This window comes from Oncorhynchus gorbuscha, linkage group LG14 (assembly GCF_021184085.1).
Source record: "Oncorhynchus gorbuscha isolate QuinsamMale2020 ecotype Even-year linkage group LG14, OgorEven_v1.0, whole genome shotgun sequence".
Lineage (NCBI taxonomy): Eukaryota > Metazoa > Chordata > Actinopteri > Salmoniformes > Salmonidae > Oncorhynchus > Oncorhynchus gorbuscha.
The window spans coordinates 54,805,605-54,826,124 of record NC_060186.1 but is presented as its reverse complement, the minus strand read 5'-3'; the positions used below and the strand labels follow the sequence as shown (position 1 = coordinate 54,826,124).

At 46.8% G+C, this 20,520-nt stretch overlaps 1 protein-coding gene across 1 annotated transcript in view; it reads right to left on the bottom strand.

The window, feature by feature from the left end:
- The window catches only part of LOC123995137 (protein enabled homolog), a 93,527-nt gene that overhangs the window by 59,937 nt on the left and 13,070 nt on the right, over positions 1–20,520 (bottom strand). Inside the window, 2 exon segments of the mRNA XM_046298512.1 lie at positions 13,224–13,407; positions 18,985–19,150. Coding sequence (XP_046154468.1) covers positions 13,224–13,407; positions 18,985–19,150 — 350 coding nt within the window.

Genomic DNA, 20,520 nt, shown 5'->3' with positions numbered 1-20,520 from the left:
TGCAACCATATTACCAAGCCTGCTCTGCAACCATATTACCAAGCCTGCTCTGCAACCATATTACCAAGCCTGCTCTGCAACCATATTACCAAGCCTGCTCTGCAACCATATTACCAAGCCTGCTCTGCAACCATATTACCAAGCCTGCTCTGCAACCATATTACCAAGCCTGCTCTGCAACCATATTACCAAGCCTGCTCTGCAACCATATTACCAAGCCTGCTCTGCAACCATATTACCAAGCCTGCTCTGCAACCATCCTACCAAGCCTGCTCTGCAACCATATTACCAAGCCTGCTCTGCAACCATATTACCAAGCCTGCTCTGCAACCATCCTACCAAGCCTGCTCTGCAACCATCCTACCAAGCCTGCTCTGCAACCATCCTACCAAGCCTGCTCTGCAACCATATTACCAAGCCTGCTCTGCAACCATATTACCAAGCCTGCTCTGCAACCACAATACCAAGCCTGCTCTGCAACCACATTACCAAGCCTGCTCTGCAACCACATTACCAAGCCTGCTCTGCAACCACATTACCAAGCCTTCTCTGCAACCACATTACCAAGCCTTCTCTGCAAACGTCCTACCAAGCCTGCTCTGCAACCATCCTATCAAGCCTGCTCTGCAACTATATTACCAAGCCTCTCTACAACCATATTACCAAGCCTGCTCTGCAAACTTCCTACCAAGCCTGCTCTGCAACCATATTACCAAACCTGCTCTGCAACCATCCTACCAAGCCTGCTCTGCAACCATCCTACCAAGCCTGCTCTGCAACCATATTACCAAGCCTGCTCTGCAACCATATTACCAAGCCTGCTCTGCAACCATATTACCAAGCCTGCTCTGCAACCATCCTACCAAGCCTGCTCTGCAACCATATTACCAAGCCTGCTCTGCAACCATATTACCAAGCCTGCTCTGCAACCATATTACCAAGCCTGCTCTGCAACCATATTACCAAGCCTGCTCTGCAACCATATTACCAAGCCTGCTCTGCAACCATATTACCAAGCCTGCTCTGCAACCATCCTACCAAGCCTGCTCTGCAACCATATTACCAAGCCTGCTGTGCAACCAACCAATACCATCCTACCAAGCCTGCTCTGCAACCATCCTACCAAGCCTGCTCTGCAACCATCCTACCAAGCCTGCTCTGCAACCATCCTACCAAGCCTGCTCTGCAACCATCCTACCAAGCCTGCTCTGCAACCATCCTACCAAGCCTGCTCTGCAACCATCCTACCAAGCCTGCTCTGCAACCATCCTACCAAGCCTGCTCTGCAACCATCCTACCAAGCCTGCTCTGCAACCATATTACCAAGCCTGCTCTGCAACCATATTACCAAGCCTGCTCTGCAACCATCCAACCAAGCCTGCTCTGCAACCATCCTACCAAGCCTGTTCTGCAACCATCCTACCAAGCCTGCTCTGCAACCATCCTACCAAGCCTGCTCTGCAACCATCCTACCAAGCCTGCTCTGCAACCATCCTACCAAGCCTGAAGCCTCTCTACAACCATATTACCAAGCCTCTCTACAACCATATTACCAAGCCTGCTCTGCAACCATCCTACCAAGCCTGCTCTGCAACCATCCTACCCAGCCTGCTCTGCAACCATATTACCAAGCCTGCTCTGCAACCATCCTACCAAGCCTGCTCTGCAACCATCCTACCAAGCCTGCTCTGCAACCATCCTACCAAGCCTGCTCTGCAACCATCCTACCAAGCCTGCTCTGCAACCATCCTATCAAGCCTGCTCTGCAACTATATTACCAAGCCTCTCTACAACCATATTACCAAGCCTGCTCTGCAAACTTCCTACCAAGCCTGCTCTGCAACCATATTACCAAGCCTGCTCTGCAACCATCCTACCAAGCCTGCTCTGCAACTATATTACCAAGCCTCTCTACAACCATATTACCAAGCCTGCTCTGCAAACTTCCTACCAAGCCTGCTCTGCAACCATCCTACCAAGCCTGCTCTGCAACCATCCTACCAAGCCTGCTCTGCAACCATCCTACCAAGCCTGCTCTGCAACCATCCTACCAAGCCTGCTCTGCAACCATCCTACCAAGCCTGCTCTGCAACCATCCAACCAAGCCTGCTCTGCAACCATCCTACCAAGCCTGCTCTGCAACCAAGCCTGCTCTCCTACCAAGCCTGCCTGCTCTGCAACCATCCTACCAAGCCTGCTCTGCAACCATCCTACCAAGCCTGCTCTGCAACCATCCTACTGCAACCATCCAAGCCTGCTCTGCAACCATCCTACCAAGCCTGCTCTGCAACCATCCTACCAAGCCTGCTCTGCAACCATCCTACCAAGCCTGCTCTGCAACCATCCTACCAAGCCTGCTCTGCAACCATCCTACCAAGCCTGCTCTGCAACCATCCTACCAAGCCTGTTCTGCAACCATCCTACCAAGCCTGCTCTGCAACCATCCTACCAAGCCTGCTCTGCAACCATCCTACCCAGTCTGCTCTGCAACCATCCTACCAAGCCTGCTCTGCAACCATCCTACCAAGCCTGCTCTGCAACCATCCTACCAAGCCTGAAGCCTGCTCTACAACCATATTACCAAGCCTCTCTACAACCATATTACCAAGCCTGCTCTGCAACCATCCTACCAAGCCTGCTCTGCAACCATCCTACCCAGCCTGCTCTGCAACCATATTACCAAGCCTGCTCTGCAACCATCCTACCAAGCCTGCTCTGCAACCATCCTACCAAGCCTGCTCTGCAACCATCCTACCAAGCCTGCTCTGCAACCATCCTATCAAGCCTGCTCTGCAACTATATTACCAAGCCTCTCTACAACCATATTACCAAGCCTGCTCTGCAAACTTCCTACCAAGCCTGCTCTGCAACCATATTACCAAGCCTCTCTACAACCATATTACCAAGCCTGCTCTGCAACCATCCTACCAAGCCTGCTCTGCAACCATCCTACCCAGCCTGCTCTGCAACCATATTACCAAGCCTGCTCTGCAACCATCCTACCAAGCCTGCTCTGCAACCATCCTACCAAGCCTGCTCTGCAACCATCCTACCAAGCCTGCTCTGCAACCATCCTACCAAGCCTGCTCTGCAACCATCCTATCAAGCCTGCTCTGCAACTATATTACCAAGCCTCTCTACAACCATATTACCAAGCCTGCTCTGCAAACTTCCTACCAAGCCTGCTCTGCAACCATATTACCAAGCCTGCTCTGCAACCATCCTACCAAGCCTGCTCTGCAACCATATTACCAAGCCTGCTCTGCAACCATCCTATCAAGCCTGCTCTGCAACCATATTACCAAGCCTGCTCTGCAACCATATTACCAAGCCTGCTCTGCAACCATCCTACCAAGCCGGCTCTGCAACCATATTACCAAGCCTGCTCTGCAACCATATTACCAAGCCTGCTCTGCAACCATATTACCAAGCCTGCTCTGCAACCACATTACCAAGCCTGCTCTGCAACCACATTACCAAGCCTGCTCTGCAACCACAATTACCAAGCCTTCTCTGCAACCACATTACCAAGCCTTCTCTGCAAACCAAGCCTGCTCTGCAACCACATTACCAAGCTCTGCTCTGCAACCATCCTATCAAGCCTGCTCTGCAACTATATTACCAAGCCTCTCTACAACCATATTACCAAGCCTGCTCTGCAAACTTCCTACCAAGCCTGCTCTGCAACCATATTACCAAACCTGCTCTGCAACCATCCTACCAAGCCTGCTCTGCAACCATCCTACCAAGCCTGCTCTGCAACCATATTACCAAGCCTGCTCTGCAACCATATTACCAAGCCTGCTCTGCAACCATATTACCAAGCCTGCTCTGCAACCATCCTACCAAGCCTGCTCTGCAACCATATTACCAAGCCTGCTCTGCAACCATATTACCAAGCCTGCTCTGCAACCATATTACCAAGCCTGCTCTGCAACCATATTACCAAGCCTGCTCTGCAACCATATTACCAAGCCTGCTCTGCAACCATATTACCAAGCCTGCTCTGCAACCATCCTACCAAGCCTGCTCTGCAACCATATTACCAAGCCTGCTGTGCAACCATATTACCAAGCCTGCTCTGCAACCATCCTACCAAGCCTGCTCTGCAACCATATTACCAAGCCTGCTCTGCAACCATCCTACCAAGCCTGCTCTGCAACCATATTACCAAGCCTGCTCTGCAACCATCCTACCAAGCCTGCCCTGCAACCATATTACCAAGCCTGCTCTGCAACCACAATACCAAGCCTGCTCTGCAACCATATTACCAAGCCTGCTCTGCAACCATATTACCAAGCCTGCTCTGCAACCACATTACCAAGCCTGCTCTGCAACCACAATACCAAGCCTGCTCTGCAACCATATTACCAAGCCTGCTCTGCAACCACAATACCAAGCCTGCTCTGCAACCATATTACCAAGCCTGCTCTGCAACCACATTACCAAGCCTGCTCTGCAACCACAATACCAAGCCTGCTCTGCAACCACAATACCAAGCCTGCTCTGCAACCATATTACCAAGCCTGCTCTGCAACCACAATACCAAGCCTGCTCTGCAACCATATTACCAAGCCTGCTCTGCAACCCACAGCCTGCTCTTACCAAGCCTGCTCTGCAACCACAATACCAAGCCTGCTCTGCAACCATCCTACCAAGCCTGCTCTGCAACCATATTACCAAGCCTGCTCTGCAACCACAATACCAAGCCTGCTCTGCAACCATTTACATTTTACATTTAAGTCATTTAGCAGACGCTCTTATCCAGAGCGACTTACAAATTGGTGCATTCACCTTATGACATCCAGTGGAACAGTCACTTTACAATAGTGCATCTAAATCTTAAAGGGGGGGGGTGAGAGGGATTACTTATCCTATCCTAGGTATTCCTTAAAGAGGTGGGGTTTCATATTACCACATTACCAAGCCTGCTCTGCAACCACAATACCAAGCCTGCTCTGCAACCACAATACCAAGCCTGCTCTGCAACCATATTACCAAGCCTGCTCAGCAACCACAATACCAAGCCTGCTCTGCAACCACATTACCAAGCCTGCTCTGCAACCATCCTACCAAGCCTGCTCTGCAACCATATTACCAAGCCTGCTCTGCAACCATATTACCAAGCCTGCTCTGCAACCACAATACCAAGCCTGCTCTGCAACCACAATACCAAGCCTGCTCTGCAACCACAATACCAAGCCTGCTCTGCAACCACAATACCAAGCCTGCTCTGCAACCATATTACCAAGCCTGCTCTGCAACCACATTACCAAGCCTGCTCTGCAACCACAATACCAAGCCTGCTCTGCAACCACAATACCAAGCCTGCTCTGCAACCATATTACCAAGCCTGCTCTGCAACCACAATACCAAGCCTGCTCTGCAACCATATTACCAAGCCTGCTCTGCAACCACATTACCAAGCCTGCTCTGCAACCACAATACCAAGCCTGCTCTGCAACCATCCTACCAAGCCTGCTCTGCAACCATATTACCAAGCCTGCTCTGCAACCACAATACCAAGCCTGCTCTGCAACCATTTACATTTTACATTTACATTTAAGTCATTTAGCAGACGCTCTTATCCAGAGCGACTTACAAATTGGTGCATTCACCTTATGACATCCAGTGGAACAGTCACTTTACAATAGTGCATCTAAATCTTAAAGGGGGGGAGTGAGAGGGATTACTTATCCTATCCTAGGTATTCCTTAAAGAGGTGGGGTTTCATATTACCACATTACCAAGCCTGCTCTGCAACCACAATACCAAGCCTGCTCTGCAACCACAATACCCAGCCTGCTCTGCAACCACAATACCCAGCCTGCTCTGCAACCACAATACCAAGCCTGCTCAGCAACCACAATACCAAGCCTGCTCTGCAACCACATTACCAAGCCTGCTCTGCAACCACAATACCAAGCCTGCTCTGCAACCATCCTACCAAGCCTGCTCTGCAACCATATTACCAAGCCTGCTCTGCAACCATATTACCAAGCCTGCTCTGCAACCACAATACCAAGCCTGCTCTGCAACCACAATACCAAGCCTGCTCTGCAACCACAATACCAAGCCTGCTCTGCAACCATATTACCAAGCCTGCTCTGCAACCACAATACCAAGCCTGCTCTGCAACCACAATACCAAGCCTGCTCTGCAACCACATTACCAAGCCTGCTCTGCAACCATATTACCAAGCCTGCTCTGCAACCATATTACCAAGCCTGCTCTGCAACCATATTACCAAGCCTGCTCTGCAACCATATTACCAAGCCTGTTCTGCAACCATATTACCAAGCCTGTTCTGCAACCACAATACCAAGCCTGCTCTGCAACCACATTACCAAGCCTGCTCTGCAACCACATTACCAAGCCTGCTCTGCAACCACATTACCAAGCCTGCTCTGCAACCATATTACCAAGCCTTCTCTGCAACCATCCTACCAAGCCTGCTCTGCAACCATATTACCAAGCCTGCTCTGCAACCATATTACCAAGCCTGTTCTGCAACCATATTACAAAGCCTACTCTGCAACCATATTACCAAGCCTGCTCTGCAACCATATTACCAAGCCTGCTCTGCAACCATATTACCAAGCCTGCTCTGCAACCATATTACCAAGCCTGCTCTGCAACCATATTACCAAGTCTGCTCTGCAACCATCCTACCAAGCCTGCTCTGCAACCACATTACCAAGCCTGCTCTGCAACCATCCTACTAAGCCTGCTCTGCAACCATCCTACCAAGCCTGCTCTGCAACCATCCTACCAAGCCTGCTCTCCAACCATATTACCAAGCCTGCTCTGCAACCACAATACCAAGCCTGCTCTGCAACCACATTACCAAGCCTGCTCTGCAACCATATTACCAAGCCTGCTCTGCAACCATATTACCAAGCCTGCTCTGCAACCATATTACCAAGCCTGCTCTGCAACCATATTACCAAGCCTGTTCTGCAACCATATTACCAAGCCTGTTCTGCAACCACAATACCAAGCCTGCTCTGCAACCACATTACCAAGCCTGCTCTGCAACCACATTACCAAGCCTGCTCTGCAACCACATTACCAAGCCTGCTCTGCAACCATATTACCAAGCCTTCTCTGCAACCATCCTACCAAGCCTGCTCTGCAACCATATTACCAAGCCTGCTCTGCAACCATATTACCAAGCCTGTTCTGCAACCATATTACAAAGCCTACTCTGCAACCATATTACCAAGCCTGCTCTGCAACCATATTACCAAGCCTGCTCTGCAACCATATTACCAAGCCTGCTCTGCAACCATATTACCAAGTCTGCTCTGCAACCATCCTACCAAGCCTGCTCTGCAACCACATTACCAAGCCTGCTCTGCAACCATCCTACTAAGCCTGCTCTGCAACCATCCTACCAAGCCTGCTCTGCAACCATCCTACCAAGCCTGCTCTGCAACCATATTACCAAGCCTGCTCTGCAATCACATTACCAAGCCCGCTCTGCAACCATCCTACCAAGCCTGCTCTGCAACCATCCTACCAAGCCTGCTCTGCAACCATCCTACCAAGCCTGCTCTGCAACCATCCTACCAAGCCTGCTCTGCAACCATCCTACCAAGCCTGCTCTGCAACCATCCTACCAAGCCTGCTCTGCAACCATATTACCAAGCCTGCTCTGCAACCATATTACCAAGCCTGCTCTGCAACCATCCTACCAAGCCTGCTCTGCAACCATCCTACCAAGCCTGCGCTGCAACCATCCTACCAAGCCTGCGCTGCAACCATCCTACCAAGCCTGCTCTGCAACCATATTACCAAGCCTGCTCTGAAACCATCCTACCAAGCCTGCTCTGCAACCATCCTACCAAGCCTGCTCTGCAATCATATTACCAAACCTCTCTACAACAAAAACACACATCCCTCCCTCTGTCCAAAACAGCCAGCCCTCATTGAGAAATAGCACCAAATCCACTGTGTGGATATTACTCTGGATATTCCACAAAGGAAGCTAAGGGAGTGCAGACAAGCAGCATAATCTCAGTTTGTTCTATGGCCTCTTTGTCTGAGGTCACTCTATGGGCTTGGCGCAGCACAGACTGCTGGAAATGGAAATGGAAGATAAGTTGCTGAGGTGGAAACCATTAAGTGGAAACTTTAGAGAGAAGAAACTACACCCGATTCAAAGTTGCCACGTTCACGTCTGTTAACTTCGATCACAGCGGCTGAGGTGAAAGTCTCAGCGGGAGCCAAGGACCTTAGGAGAAACTCTCATTTTATTCCAGTTCATTTTACATCTGATTCACAAGGACCTTGATTATATGATCATAAAAGCATGTCCAAAGCACAATACCTCAGATAACCCTTTATGGGTAGTAGACTACAACCCGTTACAATATATCTCAGCCAACCCGTTAAGGTACATAGATTAACAAGGCTCAAGATTCAAGGCCTGGTTATTCATATTAAATGTGATATTTAAATATAAATATGAAACCCATAATGGTAGAGTCTTCCTCAATGGGCTTGACACCTTGTCCGGCTGCCCGATAAACCTGCCCGCTCAACCCCATCCGCTTATCCAGACCATCTTTGGAGATCTTCTCCCATTCCGGACCATTGGCTGCGTGCACTCTGACTTCAAAATAGCCAAGAAACCAACAATCGACCCCTCTGAGGTCACCTACAGACCGGTATCCCTTCTTTCCAAAACACTTGAGCATGCAGTCTTTTTTTGTTTTACTTTTTATCCCCAATTTTGTGATATCCTATTGGTAGCTACAGTCTTGTCCCATCGCTGCAACTCCTGTACGGACTCGGGAGACGCTAATGTCGAGAGCCATGCGTCCTCCGAAACACGACCCACCAAGTCACACTGCTTCTTGACATACTGCTCGCTTAACCTGGAAGCCAGCAGCACCAATGTGTCGGAGTAGACCCCGTAAAACTGGCGACCACGTCAGCATGCATGTACCCGGCTTGTCACAGGAGTCGCTAAATGGTACAAGGACATCCCGGCCGTCCAAACCCTCGCCTAACCCAGACGATGCTTGGCCAAATGTGTCTCCCGGTTGAGGCCGGCTGCGACAAAGTCCTGGATCGAACCCGGATCTGTAGTGACGCCTCAAGCCCTGCAGTGCCTTAGACCGCTGCGCCACACTGGAGGCCCTATAGCATGCATTCTCTGACCAACTCTCTCATCTCTTTCAGATCCATCTTCTTAACTCGAACCAATCAGCAGTCAAGATGGGTCATTCAACCGAGACTCCTCTCCTCTGTCACAGAGGCTGTCCTTGATCTATTCGCTGCTTTCGACACCGTGAACCATTAGATCCTCCTCTCCACCCTCTAAGGGCTGGATGTCTCAGGCTCTGTACACACTTGGATTGCATCCTATCTGGCAGGCCGCTCCTACCAGGTGACGTGGAGAGGATCTACAGTACCAGTCAAAAGTTTGGACACACCTACTCAGTCAAGGGTTTTTCTTAATTTTTATTATTTTCAAGATTGTACCATAATAATGAAGACATCAAAACTATGAAATAACATATGAATCAGCAGTCCCGTTCTGTGAGATTGTTGCGCCTAGACACTTCCACTTCACAATAACAGCACTTACAATTGACCGGGGCAGCTCTAGCAGGGCAGAAATATGAAGAACTGACTTGTTGGAAAGGTGGCATCCTATGACAGTGTCACGTCAAAAGTCACTGAGCTCTTCAGTAAGGCCATTCTATTGCCAATGTTTGTCTGTGGAGATTACATGGTTTTGTGCTTGATTTGATACACCTGTCAGCTACGGCTGTGGCTGAAATAGCCGACTCCACCCATTTGAAGGGGTGTCCAAATACTTTTGTAGATATATTATAGCTTACTTAGTCGTCCAATTCTTATTTCTCGTGCGTTTATGTTCTACTTTATTTTATAGTACTACTGATATTGATTAATGCATTGTTGGGACAGAAATTGCAAGAAAGGCATTTCACTTTACTTGTTAGAGCCGGTACGCAATATTTTTTCCATGGCCATAACAAAAACACCAAGTAGACTAAACTCTTTGGTACTTTAAAAAGCTACTGCAAGTAAAATACTGTGTTCTATAGCTTGGAAAATACATGTGACTCTGGATGACAACATAATGATGTTTGTTTCCAACATTTGGGCTGTTTTCATAAAGAGGTTAAATCCACTTCGTGTTTTGTTTCCTTGCAACAACAGTGATATTGGTATCGTCCCGGCTCTAGTACTTGTGCACGTGACAAAACTTGAAACATACCAGAGTTCCCCTATCACACACACACTGACCACTATCAGCCAAGACATACATCACAAGACATACATCAGAAGGACTAATTACATCAAATTTGACAAGAGCAGGTCCTCACTAAACATATGAACTCACTCTACTGAGGACAAAGTAGTTATTCTGCCAAACCAATATAAACAGTGGTTCAAAGAGAAATATACGCAAATGTAATTTTTTCAGCTTAGTGAAGCAAAAGAAAATCAGCAAAGTCAGGTAAAACCTTGATGAGTCATCTATGTGGACTTTAAACACTCAAACATTAAAGTGCCTTTGGAAAATGTCTGGCCAAGTACTGCAGTTTTAGTGTTATGCTCAAGTGTGATATGAATGATAAACAGTGTTTGATAACACACAAATGGAGGGTTCCGGCATCTCTCTGACTCTTGGGTCCTGCTCAAATACCTAGTCACGTTCACCCGTTCCACTATATACAGGTTGAAAATGGCAGATTGTCAGTGATAAACGCCTAGGATTTTAACCCAGTTGCTGTACAGTAACATGCTATACATGACATTAGAGCCAATGTTCACTCAAATCTTTCTCGGCATTGAGCAAATTGTAGGTCTGCTGCGTGCAAACTTCAATGTTGTGAACATTCTGTGCAACTTCCAACGCGCGTTTACTGTGAACACGGAAGCTGTACCTGTTTAAGTTACAGTTTTAACAGTGGCCAGTAGGCTACTGTGGCTAGTTGAGCATATTGTAGGCCTATCAGAGTGGCCTACCATAAAAACAATGGAGAAAATACATCCCATAACATTGTAACATGGAAATAGCTGTTCTATCGTTCAGCCTACACTATCAGCCAATGTGTGGTGTTCAATGTAGGCCTTACATTCCATGAGACTTTTGGAAAAAATTCAATAAAATCATGAAGGGCTTGACATTAACCTGTTAATCCACTTGTCCTTCAGAGAAGGAGGTGACTGAAAATTGTGCTGAGTTTGATGCAAGAAACCACTTTACAAAAAAATATGCATTATTCCCATATCATTATTACAGAGAATCAGAAAAAAATATGCTACCCTCTGCCTATTGGCTTCTTAGCTTATACAAGACTGTCTCAAAATACAACACTACCCCATTAAGAAATAAGAAAAACTCTTTACCTGACTCTTTTCATAGATGTCGAGAAATGTACACATTATGTGCTCTTGTAGGAAGCAATCCCTCCCCAATTGCTGACTCCACATTATCTATAACTGGGCTAATAAGTCTAACTAGCAAAGGATATGAACAAAATGTGCACACGTGGCTGCATGCAGCTCTCGCTTTGATCTCAAAACAAGCACATCTCCTCACGACCGCTCATGCTGTAAACACAGTCCAGATCAAAGTAAATGACACAGATCCATATATGGCAATGGTCGATTTGCATATAGGCCTACTGCAGCTCTGATTAGTTATAACGCACCGGTCTGTGTAGATGACAGGCTGAGTCATGCGTGCAATATAATCTTACTTTGAGGCATTCTACAACAAAATGTCTTGCATGGTTTTTTTTCCCAGCATGTTGCATTGAAATCTCCACATCCTTTTGGAGAGATTGGAAACTCAAATTGGTCTACACGGACAAGTTCTGGCCTGGTTTAGATCTTATCTGTCGGAAAGATATCAGTTTGTCTCTGTGGATGGTTTGTCCTCTGACAAATCAACTGTAAATTTTGGTGTTCCTCAAGCTTCCGTTTTAGGACCACTATTGTTTTCGCTATATATTTGACTTCTTGGCCAATATTGCGTTGATTCGATCACACTTTTTAACTGACAGGCGTTATAAAGTTGAGCACCGCGCGACAAGATGCCCCCTATCCCTCCCACTGATTGGGCTACTTTTGCACATAGTTGTTGACCGAGTGGGAAATGCTGTAAATCGAGAGGAGTTGATGAGTTCTGAAAGAAGAGACGTTGAGCATTATAATCAATACTGCATTGATGTCATACAAGCAAACCACACATCCATGAGTCCAAATGTGCACTTCACATTTCTATATTTGAAAACTCACATCATTTGTTATCAACGTTTATGTCTGATCCACAGTTACAAGGATGACGCGTGTTATACCCTGGGTTTTCCTAAACAGAATGAGTGTTTGTTGTGTTGTGAAGAAAATGAGCCGAGCAACACACACTTGAAGGCACTCGTGACTCCATTCTATGTGCACCAACATTACATTCGGTTTGTCTGAAGTGCCTTTCGAAAGCCTAACACGGCAAGATAATCTAACTTAGCTAGCCATGTTGGCAATAGAATAGGCTTTCAAATGAAGCCCACCTGACCCAGATTTATAACGGAACGTTTTTGGATTGCGTAGACAGCATTTGTGTGAGGGTGGGGAGACGTGACCTCTCTGTAATCATTTATTCTGATCTAACACCTACTCCAAAATGTCAATTAATATTCTTATTATGTTACTGAATGTATCCAGTATTTGCAGATTTCGTAATTGACAAACGCTGTGAAAAGCACAGTGAACTTAAAAAGGCACATGAAATCAACGGTTTAGTGTTTGGATTCAGTCTTGTGCCAGATGAACTGTTTTGTCCTCACCGTCGGCCTGATCATTTCCCCATGAACTCCAAAGTGTTCTTTCATTTGCTACCATGGTCATGCATATGCTTTTTATACTTCTTCTGTTAGAATCATTTCAATTTGGCCCCGTCCATAATAGGCCACTTTCCACAAGCGTAAGGGGTTAAGCAGCTGTGCGTCTGAGCAAAGCCCTCCTAGCCTAACCCATACCCATCTCATAGATCAGCCATAAGGTTTGCATGCCTGCCTACTTACCATGCAGGACACCTCTCACTCCAACCACTGCAGTGAGTGAGGCAACAGGATGGCAACAGGCAAGACCACCTCTCATTTGTTAAAACCCAACAAACAGCTGATTGGATGACTCAGGTCTTTACAGCAGTCTTCCTGCCAGTCAATGGAGCTTACCTGCACCTGTGTCCTGAGAGTTGAGCACCTCCAGGGCATGCATCATGGCACTGGCGAATACGTTGGCATCCTCTTTGCTGCCAAAGTTGAGTCCGTAGACCTGCCTGGCATCGCGCCACTGGTGGAAGGTCTGTGTGGCCTGGTTGTACTTGAGCCCTTTGGGAATGGCACAGTTTATTACCACCTGGAGAAGGAGAGAGGGGGGGGGGGTTATTCTGAAGTACTGAAAGGACTATTTGTGTTACTCAAAACAAGTTTCTCACTTACAGGGACAAGGAGAGGTGAGATGGTTTTGAGACAGCTTTTCTGAAGCACAGAATGAACTGTGTTGCTCAGAATGCGTTTATCATGATAACAGGAAATGCAGCTTTCTAGAGCACACAATAGGTCTACTCTATAAAGTGAGTCACACATTACAGCCAATACACCTCAGTCAGTCTAAAAGCACCTAAGAGCTGCCACACTCAGTACAGTAAAGTACGAGCCACCTTGAAATGTTATATGTGTGGTTATTTAATCACTTTGGCACATGACCAAGAAGAAACGCTGTGTCAGTCTTCAGGTCAGAGAAACATGAGCACACCTTTCATAAATAAATGGAGGGAATCAAATGAGCTACGTTTAGCTCCCAAGCAATCATTCAAAGCGTGAGGATCAAGATAGTTCTTCAGTTCTAGAATGTTAGGGTTGGCGAAAGCTGTGGAAAAAATACCTATAATATCCGCACCACATTTATTTTAAATATCTAGAATTGAATTATCCTTTGGCTCTTGAAAGTGAAGATGTGTTGGTTACTAGCTTTTTTTCCCCCCTCTGGGCTGCCAGGCCAGAGATTTACATAATCTGTTCTCTCATTTCTTGTTGATGAGCACACTGAGGCACACAACGGAGCAGAGAAAACAAAACAGGCTGTCGGTTCAACTCAAAGTTAGAGACAGAGGAACAGTAGAGGAACGGCGCATAACAAATATAGTTCATCGAGCCCCTATCAGAAACCAGCAGTACTGTACCCCGGCCAAGAAACACTCAGGAACTCTGTTAGTTCTTCAGCCTAGTCAGGGTCTGAGTGGTATTCAAGGCCGAGGCTACAGATCTCACTGCTGCAGTCACCAGTTGAAAGAGTCAGTGCAAAGGGGAAAGTATGCCACAGTATATTGCTACCTTACAGTCTAATAAAGACGCATCAATTGAAGAATAATCTGAAATGTGCAAAGTACATTGCGCCTATTCATCATCTTTTGATTTTCTAAAATGATTTTAAACCAACTAGTTTCAACTTCAGCCGTCATAAGTGTGTTTCATATAGATTGCTTGAAATGACCTCGACAAGCCAAAGCCTCCACACTCCGGATAGACAGTCCATCTTCCTGTGATCGATTCTCTGCACTAGACAGACGCAGACAGGTGGCTGTATCAGTCAAATAATAATAAGCAGCATCAAGTCTTCACACGTCTTGCCTCCATACCGTCTCATTTCAGATAAGTCAATAATCACATGTTATTGATATTAATCAATATTAAATCACACAGTGCAGTGTGTGTAGTGTTGCAAATCTCTGCTCATAATAATTAGAAACCAGAAATCCTAATCCTAGGGCCTAATTAACATGCATCTGGATTGCTGTCGGATTAAAGTCTTTATTAAAAGAGTTATGAAAAAATATAAAAAACGTCTCCATTCATGATCAGCTTATTGACTTACTAAGTAGAGTGAAGAGTTTACATCTGTGACAACAGAAATCCTATATCAGGTCCGTGTTCGTTAAGCCTTTAGGGGTCCTTGGGCTACTAACCAGTTTGCTGCCTTGAACCCATAACAGGTTGTCAACATGACCTTTCAATGGAGTCCAAGGATCATCTGAACCCAGTTCTAAGAGCAGTCAAGTCCCTCCTACATGTTGAGGACACAAATGTCGCTGTGAGTGTCTATAGGGGTGGCGTGAAGGACTTTTCCCATTGTGTTGAAACAAACAACAACAGCAGCAGGAGAGCGGGGCCTCGTAATTACCTATCCTCCTCTCTTCCCACGGGATGGGAGACGTCAGGGAGAAGACGGAGAGGGTTCTGGGATTGCTGATGAAGCACATGCTGACCGGCGAGCACTCCCCCGCCCTCCCTCGCCCTCTCCTACAGGAGGAATGCTGTGTTAGATGGATTCTCAGTCCCGCCTCGCCGTCATACAGTGTCAGCGGACAAACAGCCTTCCGTGACTGTGCACACACACATACAGACACACACTCCTGGTGTCACGCCCTGACCTTAGAAAGACGTTTTATTTCTCTATTTAGTTAGGTCAGGGTGTGATGTGGGGTGGGCATTCTATGTTTTGTTTTCTATTTTTCTTTATTTCTATGTTTAGGCTGGGTATGGTTCTCAATCAGGGACAGCTGTCTATCGTTGTCTCTGATTGGGAATCATACTTAGGTAGCCCTTTTTCCCCTCCTTCAGTGTGGGTAGTTGACTTTGTTAGAGGCAACATAGCCTATGTTAAGCGTCACGGTCGTGTCTTTGGTTTGTTGGCGACATTTACCTAAATAAACAGAAATGTACGCTCAACACGCTGCACCTTGGTCAGCTTCTTACAACGCCCGTGACACCTGGGGTCTATGTGCAGTACTCATCCATCACAAGACATTGCAGGGCCTTGAGGGTATGGATTCTGCAACGCTTAGCGGCTGTAGAGACAACAGCAAGACCTTCCTACTCTGAAGACACTGCACTACAGACACTATAGACACTCCACTCATCACAGGAATGAGACTATTGGATCAGTATTTAGAAACTGTGATATCTGTTTTTGATATCTACATCAAATTGTCCTTCACACACAGTCTATGTCTACAGCAAGTGTAAGGACAAGTGTGAGACCAAGAGAAGGAGGGGACCAAGCAATAGCTTTTTATTGGATTGGTCAAATTAAACCAATAACATTGAGGTTTTTCCACTGCGTTAAATCCTTCTGCTCCCGTTTGCTGCTCTACGTGAAGTAATAGACAGGCGGAACAGGGTCAGGCATTACAGAAATAAGGCCTTCAAAGTTAATGGGGGGGTAGGAACTCTAAATTAGATTCTTAAAAAGTGGTCAGGGTTTATTGCTTCAGGGGGAACAAATAGCGACGACTGAGTTATAAAAAAATAAAGTTTTCAAAGAAAGAAACCATCCCAGAGTGAAATATTACTTGACACCCTGCATCAGGGCCGGGTTTGATGTCATCCTTAACTGGCCTCTGTGGTGTAAGTTCTGAGGGGAGCGAGGTACTGCACTGGGATTCCAAACCTCCAGGATTTACTGGCATTATGGTAGAAAGTACTTATTAAAAAAAGAAGAAGATTGATTTAACTAGGCAAGTCAGTTAAGAACAAATTCTCATTTACAATGACGGCCTACCCCTGGTCAAACCCTAACGACGCTGGGCCAATTGTGCGCCACCCTATGGGACTCCCAATCACGGCCGGTTGTGATACAGCCTGGAATCGAGCCAAGGTCTGTAGTGGCGCCTCTCGTGCTGAGATGCAGTGCCTTAGAGTGCTGCGCCACTCAAAGTGGTCTGCACGGGACTGATTTCTTCATCCCACGCTCAGCTTTTCATACCGCACCAGCCCGCTCCCACTGGCTTTCTGTCCCGACTCCCACCCGCTCCCGGAAGAACTGGTCCCGAACCCAACCGCAGTCCCACAATGCTATCTTAGGCATAAGTAACGAAGCTAACTTGCCAGCCATTTTCCAGGAATTTTGCACCCTATAGGCAATATCAAGAGTTGTTAAATGTTGATCACACCCAACTAGGGGAGGAGGTAGGCTACTGAGTGTGTGAATAACATGACAAAGAGGTGGTTTTAATACAACAGGCATGCCTAGGATAACACATACTAGCAAAGCAGAAAGAAGACCGTTTTACAAACAATCTGCGGGACAAAAAAGAACTATTTTCATCTCAAAGTCGCCTGACCGTCCGCAGCATGAAAAATGCAGACTGCACTGCAATGATCTTCGTCGGGGCCCGCAAGTCCCGCAGGATGGAGGTTCGGTTGGAAGTTCTGTGCACCAAGAGGCCCACTGTGACCTGCATGTTCTGACCAGAAACACAACAGAGGGACTAAACTGCTGAGTCCAGTAGCTATCTAACTCAGCAAAAAAATACACGCCCCTTTTTCAGGACCCTGTCTTTCAAAGATCATTCGTAAAAAATCTAAATGACTTCAAATATTTATTTGAGTTCATAATGATTCTGGGATAGTAAGATAATCCTAATAAACAAGGATACTAGACCCAGAAGAAAATATGCTTTTAGAGTTAACCGGCCAACAAACAGTGCCTCTATTCTCCACTCGTCTGACCTGTCCTACGCTGCTCCATCTCTCCATTGGCCTCTCCTGAGACAGGAGTTTTTAACAGGATCTGCTACTGCAGAAAAGGCCCCTGGCCTGCAGTGGCTCTGGATGTAGACAGTGCCTCAGTGGACTACACTAGTACTGCACTCAGCCATCTCCACAAACACTCTTCCTGCATGGCAACGAGGCCCTGGGAAACAGCACTGATGTTCTGGGATGCAACAGACGGGATCCTATAGTGATCATCCCCCAACTAATGGACTGGCAGAAGTGCTCTCTGTGCAAGTTTATCCGCTAGCACCGTTACAGTGAAATCTACTAAATCCCAACGGTCTGATGCACTGACAGAGAGATACTCCCAGACATGTAGAGTTAACTCTTACAGGACACACGCAGGATCCATCAGACCAAGCTAACCATCTGTTCAGTCCCAACCCAGGCAGTATAATAAACCTCTACTAAAACCTATTCACTCTCAATGCTGAAAACAGCCCATCATGCCTTCCTTTAAGTCTATTTCAGGGAATCCACTCTAAGGGAAACCCATATGTTTGTAATGAGAATAACAGGCGACAAAGAGGGAAAACAAGAGTTCCCGCGGACATAACTGAATATAGAGGGAAATTCAGTTAAAAACCCAGGAGATGGGTTTGGGCAAGGTGTAGCTGCATTGTGTAAGCTAGCAACACACACAGAAGGCTACCAAATACCAAACAAACACCAAACAGACAACAATCAGCGCCAACACTAATCCAATCGGAGAGGTGTAGTCTGGTACCGTGGAAACAATTCAGCAGCACCTAGTGTCTTGTTTCTCCAAATATGTATCCTATTTTTCCTAAAAAACAGGCCATCCACTCATTTTCCACATAAATGTTCCCTTCATTAAATGCAGATGTGTATCTCTGGCTGCCTGGCCAGATCATATCGTACAGAGTAAAAACAGTAAACCAGTCAGAGAGAGGAGAGGAATACAGGAGACTGTTATGTTTCCTCTCTGGCATGGATCCATATGCGGTTGTTGTCTATTGACTCTTTAGCTGACCGTGGGCTTTAGTCTTGGACAAGGGACAAACACACTGACAGGTGTATGTTTGTGAGAGCTTGGCTCTAGCAGTCCAGTCACGGCTGTGATGTGACAGTGACTAGTGGAGCAGCAGGGCTCTCCTAATTTGTTTACAGAGCTGGATCATTCCTGAGAGACACTGAGACAAGCAAGATGGCTGCCAGGCTACTACCCCAAATGAAACACGTCAGAGACGGAATAACGTAAAGAATTCCGACCAGCGCAGGGTTCAGCCACGTGAAGTCCTGGTCCCACTTCAAACAAACGACAACTTCTACACTATTACTATTGCATTCAGAAAGTCTTCTCAAGCACTACATACTCCTCAAATCATCCAGTCCTGAGCTGTCCCCACTGACTCACCTGATGGTCCTGTATTTTGCGTCCCACCACCCGGAAGGCGTTGTTGCCCGTGTGGTGGTATATGTGCACTCTGCTGAAGCCCGTGGAGCCGCCGGCTGGAACCCATTTCTTATTGGCATCGTCATACACCATGACAGCGGCCCGCGCCTGACAGATACTCTGTTCACTGTAGAGAGGAGAGAGAAACAGGGGGGCACACGTTAAACAGCAGTTCACAAAGGGGACATTGGTTTCTAGCCCAAACAGTTGATCAGAGTTAATCAAGCCTGTCCAGTACAACAACATTTGTGGTCTCCTGAAAGTCAGGAACTGGAAGAGTGGGTGTCTGAGCGGATAATGGTATTGGATGAGTCGTTTACATGATGGGATCTGACATGATTAAAAGGAGAATGGACTAAGGGGGTGTCAACTATCCATTAAGATACACTACAAGGACCAAAAGTATGTGGACACCTGCTAGTCAAACATCTCATTCCAAAATCATGGGCATTAATATGGAGTTGGTCCCCCTTTGCTGCTATAACAGCTCTTCTGGGAAGGCTGTCCACTAGATGTTGGAACATTGCTGCGGGGACTTGCTTCCATTCAGCCACAAGAGCATTAGTGAGGTCGGGCACTGATATTGGGCGATTGGGCCTGGCTCGCAGTCAGCGTTACAACTCATTCCGAAGGTGTTACATGGGGTTGAGGTCAGGTTCCAGACCAGTCAAGTACTTCCACACCGATCGACAAACCATTTCTGTATGGACCTCGCTTTGTGAACGGGGGCATTGTCATTCTGAAACAGGAAATGACTGTTTCCCCAAAGTTGGAAGTACAGAATCGTCTAGAATGTCATTGTATGCTGTAGCATTAAGACGTCTCTTCACTGGAGCTAAGGGGCCTAGCCCAAACCATGAAAAACTGCCCCAGACCATTATTTATCCTCCACCAAACTTTATAGTTGGTAGTTGACATTATGCATTGGGACAGGTAGCATTCTCCTGGCACCCACTAAACCCAGATTAGTCCATCGGACTGCCAGATGACGAAGTGTGATTCATCACTCCAGAGAACATGTTTCTACTACTCCAGAGTCCAATGGCGGCGAGCTTTAAACCACTCCAACCGATGCTTGGCATTGCGCATGTTGATCTTAGGATTGTGTGCGGCTGCTCGGCCATGACATCCCATTTCATGAAGCTCCTGACGAACAGTTCTTGTGTTGACATTGCTCCAAAGGTAGTTTGGTAGTGAGTGTTGCAACCGAGGACAGTCAATTTTTACGCGTTTCAGCAGTCGCGTTCTGTGAGCTTCTGTGGCCTACCACTGCTGTTGCTCCTAGGTGTTTTCACTTCACCATAACAACAGCACTTACAGTTGACCGGAGAAGCCCTAGCAGGGCAGAAATTTGACAAACTGACTTGTTGGAAAGGTGACACCCTATGACAGTGCCACATTTTAAGTCCCTGAGCTCTTCACTAAGACCATTCTACTGCCAATGTTTGTCTATGGAGATTGCATGGCTATGTGCTGAGATTTTATACACCAGTCAGC